General features: G+C 45.8%; 2 protein-coding genes across 2 annotated transcripts; both read left to right on the forward strand.

The window, feature by feature from the left end:
• Window positions 1-6,169: 6,169 nt before the first annotated feature.
• Window positions 6,170-7,067, forward strand: LOC136455314 (caffeoylshikimate esterase-like). Its single transcript, XM_066455397.1, has 4 exons — window positions 6,170-6,357; window positions 6,473-6,539; window positions 6,663-6,761; window positions 6,840-7,067. Exons 1-4 carry the CDS (start codon window positions 6,170-6,172, stop codon window positions 7,065-7,067), a joined length of 582 nt encoding a protein of 193 aa, XP_066311494.1.
• Window positions 7,068-7,304: 237 nt separating this feature from the next.
• On the forward strand, window positions 7,305-9,482 carry LOC136453513 (caffeoylshikimate esterase-like). Its single transcript, XM_066454074.1, has 9 exons — window positions 7,305-7,515; window positions 7,601-7,633; window positions 7,745-7,838; window positions 7,947-7,979; window positions 8,074-8,220; window positions 8,324-8,454; window positions 8,560-8,697; window positions 8,907-9,005; window positions 9,146-9,482. Exons 1-9 carry the CDS (start codon window positions 7,513-7,515, stop codon window positions 9,392-9,394), a joined length of 927 nt encoding a protein of 308 aa, XP_066310171.1. The 5' UTR covers window positions 7,305-7,512; the 3' UTR covers window positions 9,395-9,482.
• Window positions 9,483-22,086: the final 12,604 nt, after the last annotated feature.

Here is a 22,086-nt window from a genome sequence, read left to right on the forward strand (position 1 = left end):
ATAGGCCCAACGGCCTATTAGACCCTTGTCTCTGCTCCCTGATCAGGGAAGCCCAACCCTAATACGGTTGGTGGGCCCCTATCGCACAGCACATATAAAAGGTAAGGTGGGGATCAGGACTCGTTGAACTAGGTTCGCCGTGAGCCACCACACCCACCTACAGTAACTCTAATCCGATCTAAAGGCCGTGCTGCCAGCGACGGGATGTGCCCCACCAACCTCACCGCCGTCGCACCTCTGCAGAGCCACCACCGGACCAAGGCAGTACCACTACGGTCACCACAGCGTCACTGTATCTTCACCGGGCCGCTGGTGATCGTCTCCACGGCGCTGGACGCCTATTGCACCGATGGCATCGGCGTCTACGCTTGCCGATGCGCTGAACAGAGAAGGTGAGGAGCCTTCCCACCTCTACGGGTTACACAGAGGTACGAATCTACGTTCCTAACAATGGTACCAGAGCCGGTTACCTCTGTGTAATCCTAACCCTAACCGGGTAAAAGAAGAAAGAAAAACCACCGCCACCGCGCGGGGGGAAAAGATGATAGCACCGTTGTTCTACACCGGCACACGGCAAGAACAGAAGAGATCCGTGTTCGGATCAGAGAAGAAGAAGAAAAGAACAAGATCCATTCGGATCAGAGAAGAAGAAGAAAAGAACAAGATCCATTCGGATTGGGGAAGAAGAAGAGAAAAGAACCGAACACTTCCTTTCGGATCTAAAAACAGAAGGGGTTCACGAACCCTAAACCCGTAAAAGCCTTCAACGGGGAAGAGAAACAGTACCTAGAAAGTATCCCCATCTCGATCTTGAATCCAAAAGAGAAGAAATCAAAGAAAAGAAAGGAAGGAAAGAAAAGAACAGGGGTCGGCACACAAACCCTAACCCTAACCCTAATCCCCACCTTCGGTTTGGAAAACAGAGATCAATCCAAATCGGAGAAAGAAAAAGGGGAAGAAGGGAAGAGATTCGGATGAACTCCGAAAAGGAAAAGAAATCAAAAGAAAATGAAACCCTAACCCTAGTACCCCAAATTGGGTTAATCCCAAAAGAAGAAGGGAAAAAGGGGAAGAAGGGGAAGGAATCGGTCTCAAGGAAGAACCCTAGCATCTCGATCTCGAATCAAACAAAAAGAAAACACGGATCGGGTTCAACCAAACCCTAACCCTAGATCTCCTTTTCAGGTGAACAAGCGAAAAGAAAAGAAAGAAGATACAAATCAAATCCGAAAGGGAAAAAGAAAGGGAAAAGAATGGAAAGAAACCTCGCCGGGCGTCGGGAAAACCCTTCGCCGGCGTGGGAGAAGAAGGGCGCCGCGGCCAGGCCGCTCGACGGCGGCGTGCTCACCCGTTGGGGAGCACGCGCGCCGGTGAGGGGGCCGGCGATGGCGCCATGGCCGCCTCGCTCCACCGCCTGCTCGCTCGCTGCTTCGCTCGGGAGCCGAGTCGCTGCGCTGAGGTAGAGAGAGGAGAGAGCGGCGAGTGAAGAGAGAGAAGGGCAGGGGGCGAATGGCGCTAGGGTTGCGGGGAGCCGAGCGGCGCTGGGTTTTTTGACCGGCCGAAACGCCCGCTCGGCCGTCCGATTGAAATCAATGGCACCAGTTGATCGGGCCGGCTTTTAGCCCAGGCGGGCGCGAGCGGTAGGCTGCTTTGCCGGCCCAGGCCCAGGTTGCGGCCTGGGTCAGCGCGGCGCACGTGCGCGAGAGTGAGAAAGAATGATGGGGCGGGCCAATGTGGCAGTTCTAGCCCAATCAAAGAACAGTGAGAAATTGTTTTTTCATTTTCCAGTAAATAAGTTTTTATTTCCTGGAAAATGAATGAATGGCTCAAAAAAAAGAAAAGTAATTTTTCCCTGTGGGTAAAATTTAAGAAATTGAGTAAGTACATTCTCCAGTGATTTTAAACAGACGTGATATTTAACTGGAGAAAAGGAAAGTTTTTCCAGTAAATGTTTATTTCCTGGAAATTGATTAATGGATTAAAGGAAATAGAAAAAAGCGATTTTCCCCGTGGGTAAAATTCAAGGAAAAGAGAGTTTTTCCACAGCCAAAGAAATTATTTATTCTCCAGTTAATTTGTACCAACGTGATATTTAATTGGAGAAAAAGAAAGTTTTTCCGCTGCTAAAGAAATTGTTGATTCTCTAGTTATTTTGAACCAATGTGGTATTTAATTGGAGAAAAAGAGTTTTGATATGATTATGATGTTGTTATTTTCTAACCAACGTTGTTAATAACAATATCGTAATTTTAATGATTTATGCATTGATTCTACTTCTGCCCAACGGTGATGTAGAATTAGTGTATAAGAAAAGTTGATAATGTTAATGATTTATGCATTATTTTTACTTCTGCCCAACGGTGATGTAGAATTAGTGTATAAGAAAAGTTGATAATGTTAATGATTTATGCATTAATTCTATTTCTACCCAACGGTGATGTAGAATTAGTGTATAAGAATAATTGTATGTTTTAATTTTGACCAACGTTAGAATCAAGGCATGCAAATGGTGTTAATTTTATGTTAAAAAAAGTTTTGACCTGGTTTTCATCTTGTCTAAGGTGGACTGGGTAGTCACCTCACCGTGTTCCACTGAGTTTGTGGCACCGGTGAGGAAGACAAAAGAGAATGATGCCACTTAGGCAACTAAAGAGAGGGATTTTGAATCCCAAAAGATAGTCCTATGACTTTTATGCATAGGAATTGGGTCACTGCCAATAAAAAATATTTGGCTGTGATAAAGAACATGATTGAATCTGCAATTGTGGGCTTAATCCTAGAGTGTGACACAGTCACCGAGTACCTCGATAGAATAAAGAGTCAGTTCACTGGCTCTTTAAAGACATATACTACCCAGCTGATAAAGCAGCTGGTGACAGAGTGTTACTCTGGAAATGGTGGCATAAGAGAGCTCACGATGCGTTGTCGAAATTATGGCACTATCGTTCAGGCCATATTTCGAGGGGGAGAATAGAAAGATAAGTTAAGAAGATATTCTTCCTCCATTAGAGCTCTCAGATTTAGAACAATGCAGAGAATGAATAAAAGAAAAGTATGTAAAGAAGATTAAGAAAGATAACAAACGAAACGCAGGAATTTTATAGATTATTTACACAGACATCTGTGGTCAGTTTCCTGTAAAGAGTGGATGGTAATGATTCGTTCATAACATTCACAGATGATTACTCCCGTTATGTCTATATTTATCCAATCAAAGAAAGAACAGAAGCATTGGATAAATGTAGATATTTAAGGCAAAAGTTGAAATTCAATGCAATTTAAAGATAAAGATAGTCAGGTCTGACCGTGGGGGAGTACTACGGTCGGCATACCCCATATGGCCAAAGTTCCTGGACCTTATGTAAGGTTCTTACAGAAGAATGACAAAGTAGCCCAGTATTCTATACCGGGCGAACCTCAGCAGAATAGAGTAGCTAAAAGAATCAATCGTACCATGATGGATATGATAGGCAGTATGATAAGTTACTCCACCTTACAGTTGAGCCTGTGGATGGAGGCGTTAAAATCCCCATTCATACTCTCAAAAGAGTACCAAGTAAGTCGGTGCCTAAAACACCGCATGAGTTGTGGACAGAAAGAGTGCTCTCACTAAATCACTTGCGTGTGTGTGGGGAAGCCCTGCTGAGGCTAAAGTAGTTAACCCAAACATTGTGAAGTTAGATCCCAAAACAGTAAGTTATCATTTCATTGGCTACACAGAAAAGTCAAAAGGTTTTCGTTTTCTACTGTCCAGAGAGACATACAAAGTTTATGGAAACGAGACGCGCTGTCTTCCTAGAGGATGAATTGATGAGGGGGAGCATGGTAGCTCGAGAAATTGACCTTGAAGTGAAGCGGGTGTATGTGCCCACTCCAATGATTCATAAGCCAATTTTCTCACTACCTGTTGTCGCTGCACCGACAGTGCTAGATACTGTGGTGCCAGCACCTGTTGTTATCCCACCTGTGGCAACAATAAATGACGATGAGGAACCTGTTCTTCAGGATTCTATAGAACCTATTGCCACACATGAGGGGGAGCAACAATAGCCTCAAATAGAAGATGTGCCAAATGTGAAGGCCCCTAGTAGGTCTCAAAGAGTTAGAAAATTAGCTATTTCTGTTGATTATGAAGTGTATAACACTAAGGAATTTCAAATGGAGGATGATCCCATCTCATTTGAAGAAGCCATGAGAAGTGATCATTCATCAAAGTGGCTTGAGGCCATGGAAGATGAAATGAAATCGATGAATGTCAATAAAGTTTGGAATTTAGAAATAATTCCTAAAGGAGTCAAAATAGTAGGTTGTAAATGGGTCAACAAGACTAAACATGACTCTAAAGGGAATATAGAGACATATAAAGTGTGACTTGTGGCAAAAGGCTTTATGCAAAGAGAAAGGATTGATTACAATGAGACATTTTCTCCAGTCTCATGTAAAGTTTCCTTCAGAATCATAATGGCATTAGTGGCACATTACGATTAAGAATTACATCATATGGATGTAAAGACGACATTTTTCAACAAAGACTTGGAGAAAAATGTTTACATGGCACAACCGAAAGGTTTTGTTATGGAAGAAAAAGAACGAATGGGATGCCGCCTAAAGAAATCCATTTATGGATTAAAACAAGCTTCAAGATAGTGGTACTTGAAGTTTGATCAGACAATAAAGAATTTTGGGTTTTAAAGAGAATATAGAGGACAATTATGTCTATACAAAGTAAAGAGAATGTAGAGGACAATTGTGTCAATACAAAGTTTAAGAATGGGAAGTTTATCTTTTTGTCCTGTATGTAGATGATATCTTACTTGCTAGTAGTGATGTCAGTCTACTACTGGAGACAAAGAAATTTAATATGAAAGATCTTGATAAAGCCTCGTTCGTTCTAGGGATCGAGATTCATCAAGATAGAAGAAAAATGGTATAAGGACTGTCACAAAAGGCATACATAGAAAAGATCTTAAAGAAATTCAGTATGCACAAATGTAGTCCCTCACCTGCTCCTATAGTCAAGGGCGACAGATATGGGGATTTTCAATGCCCTAGGAACCAATATGAGCTCAATCGATAAAGTAAAAGTGGTTCTATATGCTTCAGCTATCGGAAGCTTGCAACATTCTCAAGTATGTACGCGCCCTGACTTGGCATTTGTTACCGGGTTTTACTTGGCAGAATCCAGAGCAATTCTGGAATAGAACACTGAAATTAGTAAAGAAAGTCTTGCATTATTTGCAAGGAACGAAAGGCCTCATGATGACATATAGAAGATCTGATTCACTCCACATGGTGGGATATTCAGATTCTGATTATGCGAGAGTGAATGCATATCCAGACGTGGATTTTCTATCATCTCGCAAAGGGGAGCTATTTCATGGAAAAGCTCAAAGCAAACTGTCACTACGTCGTCCACAATGTATGACAGTTTGTAGCGTGTTATGAGGCAACGGGCAGGTGAACTAACTAACGAAGTTCATACCCGATTTGAAGGTGGTTGACGACATCTATAGACCACTTAAAGTTATACTGCGATTATAATCTGGTAGTACAGTATGCTCACAACATAAGTCAAGTGGTGCTGCCAAACACATTGACATAGAGTATTATGTTGTGAAAGATAAAGTCCGGGATCAAGTCATAAGTCTTGAGCATATAAGTACAGAGAAGATGCTCGCGGATCCGCTTACAAAAGGCTTACTACCCAACATGTTCAGAGGACATGGTGTTCAGAGAACATGTAGCTAGCATGGGATTAAGGGAAAGCCTATAAAATTCCTGGACAAAAGAATGCCCAAAGATAAGTATCTATTTCAGAACAGAGTAGTGAGTTGTAGCTGTTAAGTCTATCGGCAATGGACCGTGACGATGAGACATGCTCTATGAGCTAATCTGTAATGGAATGAACAAAAATAAATGATATGAAAGTGAAAGATGGATTGAGATCAAGGGGGAGAATGTTAGTTGATCTCCACCGGCCTATTGGACCCTTGTCTCTGCTCCCTGATCGGGGGAGCCCAACCCTAATACGGTTGGTGGGCCCCTGTCGCACAGCATATATAAAAGGTAAGGTGGGGATCAGGACTCGTTGAACTAGGTTCGTCGTGAGCCGCCACACCCACCTACAGTAACCATAATCCGATCTAAAGGCCGTGCTGCCAGCGACGGGATGTGCCCCACCAACCTCACCGCCGTCGCACCTCTGCAGGGCCACCACCGGACCAAGGCAGTACCACTACGGTCACCACAGCGTCACTGTATCTTCACCGGGCCACTGGTGATCGTCTCCACGGCGCTGGACGCCTATTGCACCGACGGCATCGGCGTCTACGCTTACCGATGCGCTGAACAGAGAAGGTGAGGAGCCTTCCCACTTCTACGGGTTACACAGAGGTACGAATCTACGTTCCTAACAGAGGCCTCACCCGATAGTGGTCAGCGCTCTGACGATGATCTGTGCTGTTGCGCCTAGTTGGAAGATCATACCCACACCTGATATTATTGACAAAGTCTGCAAAGATCCAGAGATGAGAAAACAGGTGAAGAGAGAAAAAAAACTTAGATTTACGCAAAATAGAAAGTGAAGACATCATGAACTGCCCATTGATTAGTAATCTGCATCTGTATAGGTTACATAATTATATAATTGATTTTATGTACAGGTTCGTTCCAATCCATATATATACAGAGGAAAGCTCCCCCTGAAAACTTGTCATGAGCTCCTGATGGTCAGCCTAGACATTGAGAAGAACTTGAATCAGGTCATTCCCCTTTTCCATCTTTTTGGTTAGGAAACTACTCTGCTGTTCCAAAGCATGGTTAACATTTTCAGTTTTTAGGTGACGATGCCATTCCTGGTCCTGCACGGTGGAGACGACATCGTGACCGATCCTTCAGTCAGCAAGCTGCTATTCGAGAAAGCATCGAGCAAGGACAAAACCTTCAAGCTCTACCCTGGGATGTGGCATGCGCTGACAGCTGAACTCCCTGACGACGTTGAGCGTGTGTACTTAGAGGAAAGGGCGATTTGTACAGCTAGTGTTTCTAGTGCCACGTCACGTGTCTAAAAGATGCTAAATATCTCAACTATTCTCGATCAATACATAGATCTGCCGATCTCCTGCCGTTCCGAGAGAGAGAGAGAGATGCTAAATATGTCATGGCAGATACGTATGCCGTGTAAAGCGATGGTGGCAGCTTCCCATACAGGAGAAAATAAAATTGACCTGTGCAATAATGATAAGATGTTTGAGTTTTGATTGATTCCTGTAAGGTGTTCGCAAGACCAATATTTTCTGCGAAGGTGGTACGAGGAGAAAGTCATACTACGTTTCCTTAGTGTTGAAGACTGAATTTTCTCTGACATTTGGAGACCAATCCTGGTCGAAATCTTGTGCTGACTAATAATTGTCTTCAGACAGGTGCAGTATATATATGCTGCAGCACCTCTTGTGCTGTTGTGCACATTGATCGCCTGGATCTAATCATACGGCATTCAGAAACATATTTCACATGGTATATTCAGAAACAATCTGCTCTTGTTTCTTCATGTTTCTTTTGCCTCCTTGACTCTCAGCAGTTGGTTTTCTGATTTCTGCAGGCTCAGTACAGAGATAATATCAAGTATGAAGAGGTTAGTCCTACTGCAATTCTCTTGAGCAGTTCAATTTCTGACCTGGATTCTTTCTTTTGATTCTATCGGTGTAGCAGTATTTGCTAACATATTTCTGCACAATTGGGGCAGGACTTCTTTGTGAATTCACGAGGGAACAGGCTCTTCACCTGCAGTTGGACGCCGAGGAAATCGGAGAGCAGAGCTCTGATCTTTATCTGCCACGGTACTGACATCTCCTCCTCCTTACAATCATTCACTTTGCCACTTGGTTATGCTTTGATTGAAACTAAAGAGTAAAACTTCTTTTGTGTTTGTGGCTCAATTTTGCTAGGGTACGGAGGTGAGTGCAGCATATCCATGGGAGGTAAACCTTCAGTTTCACTTTCATGCTCTTTTCATCAATGAAAACCATGAACTCTTGACATGGATGTATACTCACAAACTTCCATAAAATACAGACACGGCTGCTCGATTAGTACACCGTGGATACGCTGTTCACGGAATCGACCACGAGGGCCATGGCAAATCTTCAGGCTCGAAAGGCTACATATCGAGCTTCAGCGACGTCGTCGGAGACTGCTCTGACCATTTCAAGAGTGTCAGTGGTGAGAATGAAGCTGTGAATTCCAGTAGTTATTATGTATGCAAATCATAGCTCGCCATGGGATCTCCATTATTTATGTGTTAACATGCCCATTGAATTTCCAGAGAAACAGGAGAACAGGCTAAAGAAGAGGTTCCTCTACGGCTTCTCCATGGGAGGAGCCGTGGTGCTTCAGCTCCATAGGAAGGACCCTCTCTATTGGGACGGTGCCGTGTTGCTTGCCCCTTTTTGCAAGGTCTTTTAACTCATTTGAATGGCCTAAGTCTAAAGTCTCCTGCCTCGAATTTTCCCCCTCTGACTATAGTCTAAAGACTGTTGCTTTTGTTTCACATGATATCAGATGTTCGATAACATGCGTCCTCACCCGATCATCGTCAGCGCACTGAAGATGATCAGCACCGTTGCTCCCAGCTGGAGAGTCATCCCTGCCACAGACATGATTGACAAAGTCTGCAAAGATCCCCAGTTCAAGAAAGAGGTAACCAAGAACAAACATACACTTTCATCAAAAAAAAAGAACAAACATACAAGAATAATCTGACACTTTAGAATGTGAAATTCGTGCTCTTCTTTATGGCACTTTCTTTTCTCCACAGGACCACAACGAAAAGCATGCGGCAAGCATACGCTTTTGAGATGTTGAACACACATTCAATAATGCTCTTCCGTGCCTGAATTCGTGTGCAGATCCGTTCCAACCCGTACATGTACAAAGGAAACCTCGCACTGCAAACAGGCCGCGAACTCCTCTCCGTCGGCCTAGACATCGAGAAGAACCTGCACGAGGTGAGTTTTTCGCCATCAGTTAGGCCACCACATGCAGCACTGATTGTTCACAAAAAAAACATGCAGCACTGATTGATAGCATGAAGCTTGCCGCTCAATCGTTGATCATGCGATTCCTGCTATACTTCTCAACCATCCAGGTCTCGCTGCCGTTCCTGGTCCTGCACGGCACTGACGACGTCGTCGCTGATCCTTCTGGGAGCAAGCTCCTGCACGAGAGGGCGTCGAGCAGGGACAAGACACTGAAGCTGTATCCCGGGATGTGGCACGTGCTCATGGGCGAACGGCCGGAGGACGTCGAGCGCATTTTCGCCGACGTGATCTCGTGGCTCGACGACAGGGTGGGCGCTACAGCTACCGTCCCCGGCGGCACGACAAATCCTCTTTGACTCATGAGCTAGTAGGGATGTAGAATAGATCACAGGTTGTAAACACTATGTATTCAAACATTTTGAACACAATAGGCTAAATATTCTATTCGTTTCCAAAGTTCAAATAAAAAAATTTGTAAATGTGGCCGAGCTCTAGTGCTATACAATTTCATATAATTTTTTTTTATTCATCTAACCTGAATGAAAAGGTTACGTTTTTTAAGATAACCTGCACAAAGGGAAATTTTGCCAACTAAATTAACCGGCTATAGGAATATATTTCTCCACATTTACTTGTGTCAGTTAATTTTGGAAAAAAAAACGAATTAAAGATAAAAAGCCCTTGTCCCATCTCGTTAATCTCTCATTTTGATGGTAAGCGAACCCTTTATTTGGGATCATCGCTTCATTGATTAGATAGAATTGTTATAATCGATTTGCAGACAAGACTGCAGGAAACTGGGGGTGTTATGCCATACCAAAATCTGCCTATGAACTAGAACCTGCTTGGCACAGAGATGAGCTGCAAAATTCGCTAATCTTCGTATGAACAATTTTGAAGGAGGTAAAGGTCGAAGCTGACTCCGCGACGTCCTCCAAGATTGCGACGATTTCTGATCTTTGCTTTCCTCTATTCTTCCAAAGCGAAACTAGTTCCCAGCTAGGACTAGACTATAATACCTTCCCGAAGTGCCTCTGCCTCACCCAGTAAAGCTGAGCCCACCAGACTATCGTCCGGTTCGTTTGGTTTATAAACCGTACTTTTTCAGTCAATGAACAATATTTTTCTCTCACGATAAATTAGCTAACAGTACTTTCAGCCATAGCTTATTAGCCAAGCGAACATGACATATGCCACCGAGCCAAAACTACTCATAATCGTAACTTGCCATAGTGCCATCACAGCCTCATACCCACCGGCGGAACCAGGGACCCGGCAGGGGCGGTGCCCTCGCCCCCACCAAGCAGTGATTTTTTTAAAACATATCTATAGAAAATTCAATTGCATAGCTAAAATAATTACTATTTCACTCTATTTTTTATGATAAATATTATGCTTTTTCGTTATGAGTACTAAATATATGTGTAAAAAGCGTTGAAAAACTATTGAGACATATTTATTGTATATATTTATCATGTTCACAAGATGTCATCGTATTATCTGGCCCCTCTTATTTAAAAGTTCTGGTTCCACCGCTGCTCGTACTACCGCTCCCGTTGCCAACCTTATGGGTTTCTAAGTTGGAATTAGATCTGTAGCAGTGTGTTGCTCCAGGCGTAGAAAAAAAAATGACGAGATATTTGATCTTGTCTGACAATCCTTGCTAAGATAAAGGCCCCGTTCGGCTGGCAGAAACTTGACCGAAACTGGCTGGTTGTGTGAGAGATAAACACTGTTGGCTGGTTTGATGAACAGTACAATGAGAGGGGAACCAGCCGGCTGGTCTGAAATGTTCAGACCAGCGAACGCCCCCAAAATGAAGATTCAAGGGTTTTTATCCATGTGTTGCTAAATGTCTCCTGCGTGATATTTTTTAAGAAATTCTTCAAATCAAACAAGATCAACTCAATTTTGTCCATGTCCATACGCTGTGCATTTCATGAGTAGGCACCCCCACCTGAATCAAATTTTGGTAGTATCTCACTGCGTTTTTGGAATCTGTAGAAGCAGGGGACTAGGGAAGTGATTTTCTTTCGGTGCCATTAGGTCAGTTCAATGAGTTTTATTTACATCAACCTATTTCACGACTTGGCAGGTTAATTAGAAAAAACGAGATAGAGAAAGTTTTATAGAATTTCATCGCTCGCTAAGTGCAGCTAGCACTACCGAGCAAGCTGATTACAATTTAGGATGGATAGATAGAGTACTACTCATTTCTCTCCTTTTTTTTTTTTGGCAAATCATAGTAAAAAAAGCAGATACTCATATTCGGCCTGTTTGTTTGGTCGTATTTGACTTATAAGCCATGGCTTATCAGCCAACAAATAGTATTTTTCTCTTATACCAAACCAACCAACGGTACTTTTAGCTATGGCTTATAAGCCAAACCAGCCTAAATAAATAGGGCGATTAAGTTCTAGGATAAATCTAGAAAAAAAATATCCTCGTTAAGTCGAGATCTTTAATTTGTATGGATATATTTTACCATAAGAAACTTAACTACGAGCTACGTTCAGTCATAGGCTGTGATCACTGCTCCTAGTCTTCTACTACTCTGGAAAAAGAGACGTTTTACGTCTTTATTGCTAGTGCTGATTGAACCAGCGGCCTTGACCCTGGTGCGCGCGCTGTTCGTTTGGTCGTAACTTGTCGTAAACGATCGTCAATTTTCAGTCGGAACAATATTTTTCTCTCACACAAATCAGCCAGCAGTACTTCTTCACGAACCAGCATGATACGAACCAGCCAACCGAACAGACTGAGTATCCAGTATCCACAGACCACCAGCCTGTTCGGTTGGCTGGTTCGTATCGTTGCTGGTTTGTAAAGAAGTACTGTTGGCTGGTTTGTGTGAAAGAAAAATACTGTTCCGACTAAAAATTTACGATCGTTTACGACAAGCCACGACCAAACGAATAGGCCGCACAGCAGTTGCCCGCTGGTGGGTCAATAAAGGAAAGGAAAAGGGGGGCGGCAGTTATGTTATGGCCGTGCCGGGACAGCGACATGCCGTCTTCGTGTCGCATCATGCACGTTGTCACTCACGGCCTCTCGGTTTAGCTTGTAGTATAATCCTGCAGAAGGTTTTCAGATCCAAATCTGCAAGGGCGCGCTGACATACGAGTACGTAGGTTGGAGGGTGAAGTGTGAATTGAATAACGCAAGATGGCATCTGCCGGGGCCGTGCATGGGTCAGATCTGAGCTTCTGAACTATCTGAATCCTTCCAAGTCGAGCGTCCAGCGCCCCTTCCTGCCTTCCTTTGCCGCGAGAGGTTTTGCATTTCGCACCTTGTGCGCCTCGTTTTTAAGCGGAAGATAACTCGATTCTCTCGATAGTGACCGTGTAACACAAATGAGGTTCCACATGGATCGCAGACTTTTGCAGCAAACTCCACTACTACGTGAATCAATTTGCGCAGCGTAGTTAAAATGGGCTCTGTGGCAGGCACCTCTTTTGCCCGCCACGGTTAACCGAGGCGCCCGCTGCGGGAAAAGAGTTTACCGCGGCGGGCCACCTTACTTGCCCGCCGCAGAAATCATTATTTACCGCGGCGGGTGGTATGAACCGCCCGCTACGGTTAATACGATTTACCGTGGCGGACGTTTTATCTTGCCCGCCGCGGTAAAGCCTGTACAAATACACAGCACCACCCCTTCATCTTCTCCACGGGTCTTCCTCTCTCAAACTCATGGAGGGAGGTTTTGCCCTAAAATTTGAGGAAACTTTTGATTTGAGTTGAAGGGCTTAGATTTGAGGGAGGAGCACATCATAAGAGGTTCATAAAGGCTCTCCCTCTCTCCTTCCATCCTCTCTCTATTTCCATCACCTAGAGTTCTCTCTAGATCTAGATCAATTTTAATGAAAAAAATGATGTCATGTATTTCTTTAACTTTAGATTCATCATAGATGCATGCTTCATCTTTCACATCGTCATTTCCTCTCTTTTTCATGATTTTGGACGTAAAAATCATCAATTTCTCCTAATTCTTCTTTATTTAATGTTGATTGTGACGGATAATGTTCGCAAGTATGATGGATAGGTCGGAATGGATGTACCAGGATCGATAGAGTGAATGATCCGCGGTACCTCTTTGAATTAAGGAAGTTTATTGCTGCTGGTAAAGCTCACCGTGAGAGACTGAAGCAGATGACAACCATATGTCCATGTTCTCGTTGCAAGAACCTGAAAGCCCACCGAGACAGCGAGGTGTAAACTCATTTGATCATGTATGGTTTCGTCGAGGGCTACACAGTCTGGACATTTCACGGCGAAAGAGTTGGTGCGAGTGGCGGTGCATCTGGAGTGAGCTCTTCGACGCCGCCGACGACATCACCACCGGTGAATAAAGATCCTTTAGGAGCACCCGGCTCCTCATCATCTTCAGCACCAGCTACGCCAGCCGACAGTGACAACAGTTGTCGTGATTACATCACGGTGGATGTTCTAATGCAAGATATGGCCGACGAAGCCGGCGACGGTGGGGATGGTCAGGATACTGTGAGCCAACCCGAGGATGTGCAGCTTGTTGAAGATCTAGTCAAACACTTCGATGAAGACGACGTTGTGTTGGGTTGCCCAAAGTGGTTGGAGAATTTCAGAGAGTTGAAGCAGGCGGCAGTTGATCCTCTCTATAAGGACGGTGGCGATTGTCCGAAGGAGTGCACGACGCTCTGTTTTAACCTCCATATGTTGATGTTGAAGGCTTGTCATGGTTGGTCTGACACTAGCTTCAATGAGTTGTTAAGCTACCTTGCCACCACGTACCCAACGGCTAACAAGGTGCCCGTCAATACTTATCGGCCTAAGAAGCTGATCCAGGCCAGTGGCGATGAAGCTTAGAAAGTTTGATGCATGCCCTAACCACTGCATCCTGTATCAGGGCAATGAGTATGAGAATTTGACGAGTTATCCGCACTACGGCTTTAGTCGGTACAAGAAAAATGCTGGTTATCGCGTGGATGCAGAAGACGAGGGAGGCTTGCGGGGTGGTCAGAAGAAGAATAAGAAGGGGGCAAAGAAGAGCAGTGCGGCCAAACAGATCTTGGCTCAGCAGGACGATGAAGAAGAGGGTTACACGCACAGGAAAAGTCCAGCACTGTTGGGGTGGTAGCTGCCCATGACCAATCGCCTACGTGCAATATTCAGGAACTCAGACGATGCCAAGCTCATGTCCTGGCATGCATCAGCTGACCGCCTAAAAGACAATGGCAAGCTACGGCACCCATCCGATGGCAAGCAGTGGAAGGATTTCGACGAGGCCTACCCAGAGTTTGGCAAGGAGCCCAGGCATGTTAGGTTCGCGCTGAGTACCGACGGGATGAACCCGTTCGGTGAGCTTAGCAGCTCGCACAGCACTTGGACCGTCGTGCTCACCATGTACAACCTACCTCCCCATCTATGTCAGAAGCGTAGGTACCTTATGCTGACCATGCTTATCTCCGGACTGAAGTAGCTCGATAACGGTATAGATGTGTTCCTGGAGCCATTCATGGAGGAAATGAAGATACTATTTGATGTTGGGGTCCAGATGGTGGATGCATCCCGCAAGGAGAAGTTCACACTAAAAGCAATCATCTTTGTCACCATCACCGATTACCCCGGTCTCTTCTCACTGTCGGGGCAGATCAAAGGGAAGACCGGCTGCGTAATTTGCATCGATGGGACCTGCTACACTTATCTTAAGGGATCCAATAAGATAGTGTACACGAGGCACAGACGGTTCCTCGCCAAAAATCACAGGTATAGAAGAAGTATTATGAACAAATACTTTGACAATCAGGACGAGCCACAGCGTGATCAACTGACACAGACTAGTTGGGGGACAAAGGTGTATGAGATGGTCAAGGACATGGATCAGGTGGAGTTTGGAAAGAAGAAGAAGCCGCCTGAAGAGAGGCCCAAGAAGACAAGGAAGCGAAAGCGGGACCAGATGGAGGAAGTCCCCGCCGCCGTTCCTTTCAAGAAGAAGTCAATTTTCTTCAAGTACCTATCGTATTGGAAAACACTGAATACACCCCATGCCATCGACTGCATGCACCTAGAGAAAAATGTCTTTGAAAGCACGATCGGTGTCCTGCTAGACATCAAGGGCAAGACAAAGGATGGTACCAAGTCACGAATGGATCTTGTCAATCTGGGCATCAGGCCGGACCTTCACTTGGGACCGCCTTAGAACAGTAAAGTCGATATCCCGGGTGCGGCCTGCAACCTAACGCAAGATGAGAGGACGGCTTTTCTTAAGTTGCTTAGGGGTATCAAGGTGCCGACTGGTTTCTCTTCCAACATCAAGAGCCTGGTCTCCATGAAAGACCTTATAATGACCGGCTACAACTCACACGACTACCACGTCATGCTGATGGTGTTCCTACCAATTGCGATTAGGGCTATCCATCTAGAGTACGTGAAGATGGTCATCACACGGATGTCATACTTCTTTAACTACATCACCCAGAAGGTCATTGATAAGGCTGAGCTGCCTGCCCTGAAGGAGTTCATCGCAGAGACCCTTTGCCAGCTCGAGATGTGCTTTCCACCATCTTACTTTGATATTATGCCACACCTAATGATGCATATGGTCGATCAGATCCATCAACTAGGCCCCGTGTACCTACACCAGATGTGGATGTACGAGCGGTTCATGTCCACCCTCAACAAATACATCCATAACCGCGCTTACCCGGAGGGCTCTATGATCGAGGCATACATAATGGAGGAGGCTGTGAACTGGTGTATGAGGTACATAAGAGATGGGAGGGTGATTGGGCTGCCTGTCCATCACCATGAAGGCAAAACCTCAGGGATGGGGTGCACAGACCGAAAAGTACGCATCGACGTGGAAAACCGAACGGTGCAAGAAGCTCATTACAGCATCCTTCATCAGTTAGTGAGCATGGAGAAATACATTGAAAAGCACCTGGAAGAGATCCGCGCTGCTAATGATGGACAGCGCACGGAGGCATGGGTCTAGAACCATCACAAGAGCAATTTCATAGAGTGGCTCAAAGAGCAACACATCCCTTGAAGGATGCCCTAATGAAGATACGGAGACCGTTAAGAGGCTTGTGTTAGGCCCATCCAGCCAAATCACCACGTGACAAGGGTATGACGTCCAGGGCTATAGGTTCCACACGAAAGACAAGGACAAGAAGAGCTCGGCATAGAACTGCGGTGTTCGATATGAGGGCGAAGAAGAGTCCACGGGCCAGAGGAGGCAATACTATGGGCAAGTCAAAGAAATATGGGAACTTGACTATGGCCAAAACCTACGCATAACCGTCTTCCGTTGCTAGTGGGTCAAACCGAATGCGGTTGTAGTGGACAGTTATGGGCTAACCACCGTGGACCTCAAAAGTATCGGCTACAAAGATGACCCGTGGGTACTAGCAACTAATGTCACGCAAGTGGCCTACTATATATATGCAGAGGACCCACAAAGGCATGTGGTTGTGTCTGGAAAGCAGCGGATTGTGGGAGCTGATGGGGTGCAGAGTCCCGAACAATACAACAACTACGCAGAGCTCGAGCTTTTTACCGATCATCCAAAGAAGATCAAGGCCGTCGAGGACCGATTCAACAAGTCTAGGATGATGCCGTGGGCCCGCCCCGACGATGAGAAGAGGATGGTGAAAGCACCTGCACCAAAATGATATATGTATCCTAGAGACATATATGTAATAATATAGCTCGATCTATTGAAGACAAGTTTTGTAACTTATTATTAATATCATGGAACCATACTACTCTACTAGTACTACTGAATCTACTACTACTACTATACAATACTACTCTACTAGTACTACTCAACCTATTGCTACTATCTATTGTACTAATATTACTCTCTACTACTCACATGTACTCTACTACTACATAGCACTACTCTACTACTACTACTACTACACAGCAAATGCATTACTACATAGCAAATGCATTACTACACAGCAAATGCAAAATGCAAAAATAAGTTTTAGATTGATAATAAATATCAGTGTTAGATTGAATGAGGAAATACAAAAATATTAACCGTGGCGGGCACGTAACAGCGCCCGCCGCGGTTAATAGATTAATCGCGGCGGGCAGTCTAAGGTGCCCGCTGCAGTAAACATTTACCGCGGTGGGAGGCTTATATTGCCCGCCGTGGTTAATCAGTGGCTATATATGTGACCCCCGCCCCCGTCCTCCTCCCCCGTGCCCGTGCCCCGCCCCCGTCCTCCTCTCCCCAAAACCCTTGCTCCGGCCGCCGAGCTCCTCCGCGCTGGGCCCCATCCCCGGAACCGTAGCACCAGCCACCGAGCTCCTCTGCAGCCACCGCACGCGCCCCCCGCTCTCGTCCTCCTCCCCCATGCCTATGCCCTACCCCCATCCTCCTCTCCCCGGAACCCTTACTCCGGTCGCCGAGCTCCTCCACACTGGGCCCCATCCTCGGAACCCTAGCGCCGGCCACCGAGCTCCTCCGCAGCCATCGCATGCGCCCCCTGCCCCCGTCCTCCTCCCCCGTGCCCCGCCCCCGTCGTCCTCTCCCCGGAACCCTTGATCTGGCCGCCGAGCTCCTCCATGCTGGGCCCCATCCCTGGAACCCTAGCGTCGGCCACCGGAGCTCCTCCGCGGCCACCGCACGCGCCCCCTGCCCCCATCCTCCATCCTGGTCACCGTCCACATGCCGAGCCCCATCCTCAGAGCACAGATAGGCTCTAGCCGGTACCTCCTCACTTGGAACCTGCTGCGCCCAGGCCGAGGTAAGAACTACGTTCCAGCAAACTAAATTCTACTCTGCTTGCTTGTTTCTTGCAAATGATCCCTGCTGGAGAAGTTTATTTGGTAGTAGTACCTTGGTTCTGTAATTACATGCTTCGAATCTCAACAACATTGCCATAGCTTGTTTTATTTTCCTTTTTATCAGATATTTGTAATGTAAACTATGGGTCTCCACTGTGGACATCTCAACAGAGTGAAAAGTCTGAAAATATGATGTGTAGCTACAGTTACATCTTCTATAATTCATTTATATTTGAATATTGATATGGCCATGGTAAGAATTAATTATACAGGGTTCAGAGAACTGGTCAAAATTGTACAGGATATAGTAAACTCCTTTTGGAATGGACGGCTGAAAATTGTACAGGATATACTACACTTGGTGAATTTTGAACTGCTATACTACTGATCTATGATGCTTTTGGTGAACCGTAGCATTTGAATTCAATTCTTTTTGCTGCCTTTGATGCCAAAGAAATTTGTGACAAAATTCTGAGCATATGCCACTGCCTATGATGCACCTTGCCTTTAAACTGATCACATGCTAAATTTGTGAGAATTTTGAGATGAATTGGTCACTCTGCTGCAATTTTGCCAAATTTGATATAATTTTGGTGGTGGTGCTACCTATTTCTCCACTTAATCTATTCCTATACTGTCTGCTACTACTGTCGTCCTATACTGCTGCTATACTACTGCTATACTACTATTGTATACTACTACTAATATACTACTTTCTAGTAGTATACTACTACTACTGCCTACTACTTTCTAGTAGTATACTACTACTAGTATACTACTACTACTGCCTACTACTACTCCCTCCTCCTCTACTCCCTCCTCCTCTACTGCCTACTCCTCTACTCCCTCCTCCTCGACTACCTACTCCTCTACTATGCTCTTGCTGACTAAATTGAGCAGTTCCTCGATCTACTACTCTTACTCTTACTGACTAAATTTGATTGAGCTGTGATGGAGGTTTATTGCTGCCTATGCTGCCTATGATGCCAAAGAAATTTGTGACAAAATTCTGAGCATATGCCACTGCCTATGATGCACCTTGCCTTTAAACTGATCACGTGCTAAATTTGTGAGAATTTTGAGATGAATTGGTCACTCTGCTGCAATTTTGCCAAATTTGATATAATTTTGGTGGTGGCGCTACCTATTTCTCTACTTAATCTATTCCTATACTATCTGCTACTACTGTCCTCCTATACTACTCCTATACTATTGCTATACTACTGTTGTATACTACTACTAGTATACTACTTTCTAGTAGTATACTACTACTACTGCCTACTACTTTCTAGTAGTATACTACTACTACTGCCTACTACTTTCTAGTAATATACTACTACTAGTATACTACTACTACTGCCTACTACTACTCCCTCCTCCTCTACTCCCTCCTCCTCTACTGCCTACTCCTCTACTATGCTCTTACTGACTAAATTGAGCAGTTCCTCTACTACTCTTACTCTTACTGACTAAATTTGATTGAGCTGTGATGGGGGTTTATTGCTGCCTATGTTGCCAAACAAACTTTTGAGCTGTACAGCTCTTACTCTACTCCTCTTACTCTACTCTACTCTACTCTCACCTCCTCTAGTCTTCTACTCTATCTTGATGGCCGAAGGACTTAGCCCTTTAGGGCCAAATTTTGAAACTATCTTGATGGCTTTTGTTTGGTATTTGCAATGATGATTCTTTTCACACTTCTAAGCTGAGGCAGTGGCATATGCAATGATGTGAACCCTTTTATGCTGAGGCAGCGGCGATGATGATCGAGTGCCCCCGCTAAACTAGGATGGCTTGTATACCAGATACAAGCAACCAGTTTAAAAGCGATATGATGACAATGGGGCAAATCTAAGCCAACTACTACTACTTTACTACTCTAGTACTACTCTACTTTACTACTCTAGTACTACTCTACTTTACTACTCTATAACTGTGTCTATATAACTGAAATATGTATTCATTGTAGCTTTCCAATGGTGGAGGAACCAATAAGCGAATGGCGCGACCCTACCCCTAGTGCATCATCATCAACTAGCCTCGAGAGCCAAGTGTCCGTGACCCCGAGGCCAACAAAGAAACGTCGTACAGAGGACGAAGATGATCCGACCTACCAACCGAGGGATGACGAAGTTGAAAGTGCGCGGTCTCCAAACCCTAAACAGATGCCGGTGGTGCCTCGAGAATTGAATTTCGAGGAGGAACAAGTCAGGGACAAAGAACCCCCCCCCCCCGCTCCATCTCCAACCACTTCAGGCAAGTCTAGGGGTCAGAGGACAAAGCTGAGAAGGGGGGAACACGGGAGGCACCGTAGGGAAACCCACAGCGAAGTCCATGTGATCCATGAGGTGGGACCAGAGGGAAACCCGTTGTCGCCACCCACGGTCTTTGCCAAATTCAGCAACCAGATGGCATGTATAGTCAAGGACAAGGCGGAGATCACTTGGGAGGAGTGGAACAATGTCCTGGTCGACTACAAGACACATATCTGGGGTGAGGTGACGAGGAGCTTCCATTATCCCGAGGACGCCGATCTGAACAAGTGCAGGGAGTGGGTCATGCACATGGCAGGAAGAGCCTTTAGAAACTTCAAGTCCATGCTGACCAGGTACTACCTAAAGCTAGGCAAGTCACCCTATGTCAAATACACTATAGTGAAGGAACATCACTAGGAAGAGTTCTGCAAACAAAGAACAACAGAAGAAGCAAAGGCAAAGAGCGCCAAGTTCAACGCACTCGCGAAGAAGAACCTGCACCCCCACCACTTGGGCGTGATTGGGTTTGCTGGTAAGAGGCCCCAGTGGCGGGAGGAAGAAAGGGCTAGAGCTGCCGCCGGGCTTCCCGATCCGTACGATGATGTAGACTTGAGGGCTAAGGACTTCATCTATGTCCGCAAGCCGAAGAAGCTCAAGGAGGGCGCGAGCAAGTTCAATGAGCCCAAGTTCGAGGAGGTGGAGAGGGCTATCATCAAGGCCGCTAAATCCAAGGATAGCTTCGAGGTTCGCAGGGGCTAGCACTTGCTGACCCTGGTGCTAGGAACCCCCGAGCACCGTGGCCGCGTCCGTGGCATGTCATCGGAGATGAGCTGGAACTCAGTGGAGTCATGGCAATCCAACGCTGCCACATACCAGTCAAGGTAGAGGTACAAGGAGGGCATCTTTCAGAAGGGCTATGATCAAGGCGTGGCCGAAAATGATCAGCCAGGTCCATAAAGAAGCCTTCACTGAGCAATGACCCAGATATGGTGTCGATGAGGTCACAGATGCTTCGCCAGGGCTGGCGTGGCCAGTGCCTCAAGTTCCATAAGGGCAGACATAAGGGCAGCCACTACCTGATGATTGAGGATCGCCCAAGGCACCCCGTCGACGACATCCGGGAACCCATGCGCGTCCACCTCACGATCCCGTTCGACAGGGCGAAAAAAGTTGACCGTGGGTGAGGGTTACATGTGCACCCCAAAGAAGATATCAAAGATTTCAACCAAGACTAGATCCCTGCCAACTATGCTACCGTGATACTTACATGGTATGCGACCGAATACGAAGAATTTGAAATGGAATATCCAACTGCAGAAGGGGTAATGATCCTTGGAGCTGCCTTGGGTTCTGAAGTCCTATGGAACAAGGACGACATAGAGATCATTCTCTCGACGTCGACTTCTACGCTGACGGCGACACCAGCATCACAACCATCTGTTGCCAGATCTTGTCCCCCCGATGATCTAGATCACGGCGACGGCGATGACGAAGGCAATGGCGGGGATGACAAGGGAAGGAACTCACCTCGAGGCACAAGCCCTCACCCTCGTTCTCCTCCTCCAACAACAAGTCCACCTCCACCTCCCAGCAGTCCAGTCTAAGGGCACGAGCAAAGGACCAGGGAGGCACAAGCCCTCACCCTCGTTCTCCTCCTCCAACAACAAGTCCACCTTCACCTCCCGGCAGTCTGTCTAAGGGCACGAGCAAAGGACCAGGAGGCACAAGCCCTCACCCTCGTTCTCCTCCTCCAACAACAAGTCCACCTCCACCTCCCGGTAGTCCATCTAAGGGCACGAGCAAAGGATAAGGAGGCATGGAGGAACCAGGGGCAAAGACACCGCCTGCTGCCATTGCGAGCACAAGCCACTATCCTCCACCGCCAGTGAAGACTAAAGGCGACCAAGGGTAGCTCACATACTCACTTGAGTTCGAAAGGTATGGTAGCGGCGAGCATAATTTGCTAATAACTTTTCTTTGCCATAATATGGTACTAACATTTCTATCCCAGGCCGAGA

The sequence above is a fragment of the Miscanthus floridulus genome, chromosome 5, assembly GCF_019320115.1.
Source record: "Miscanthus floridulus cultivar M001 chromosome 5, ASM1932011v1, whole genome shotgun sequence".
NCBI lineage: Eukaryota > Viridiplantae > Streptophyta > Magnoliopsida > Poales > Poaceae > Miscanthus > Miscanthus floridulus.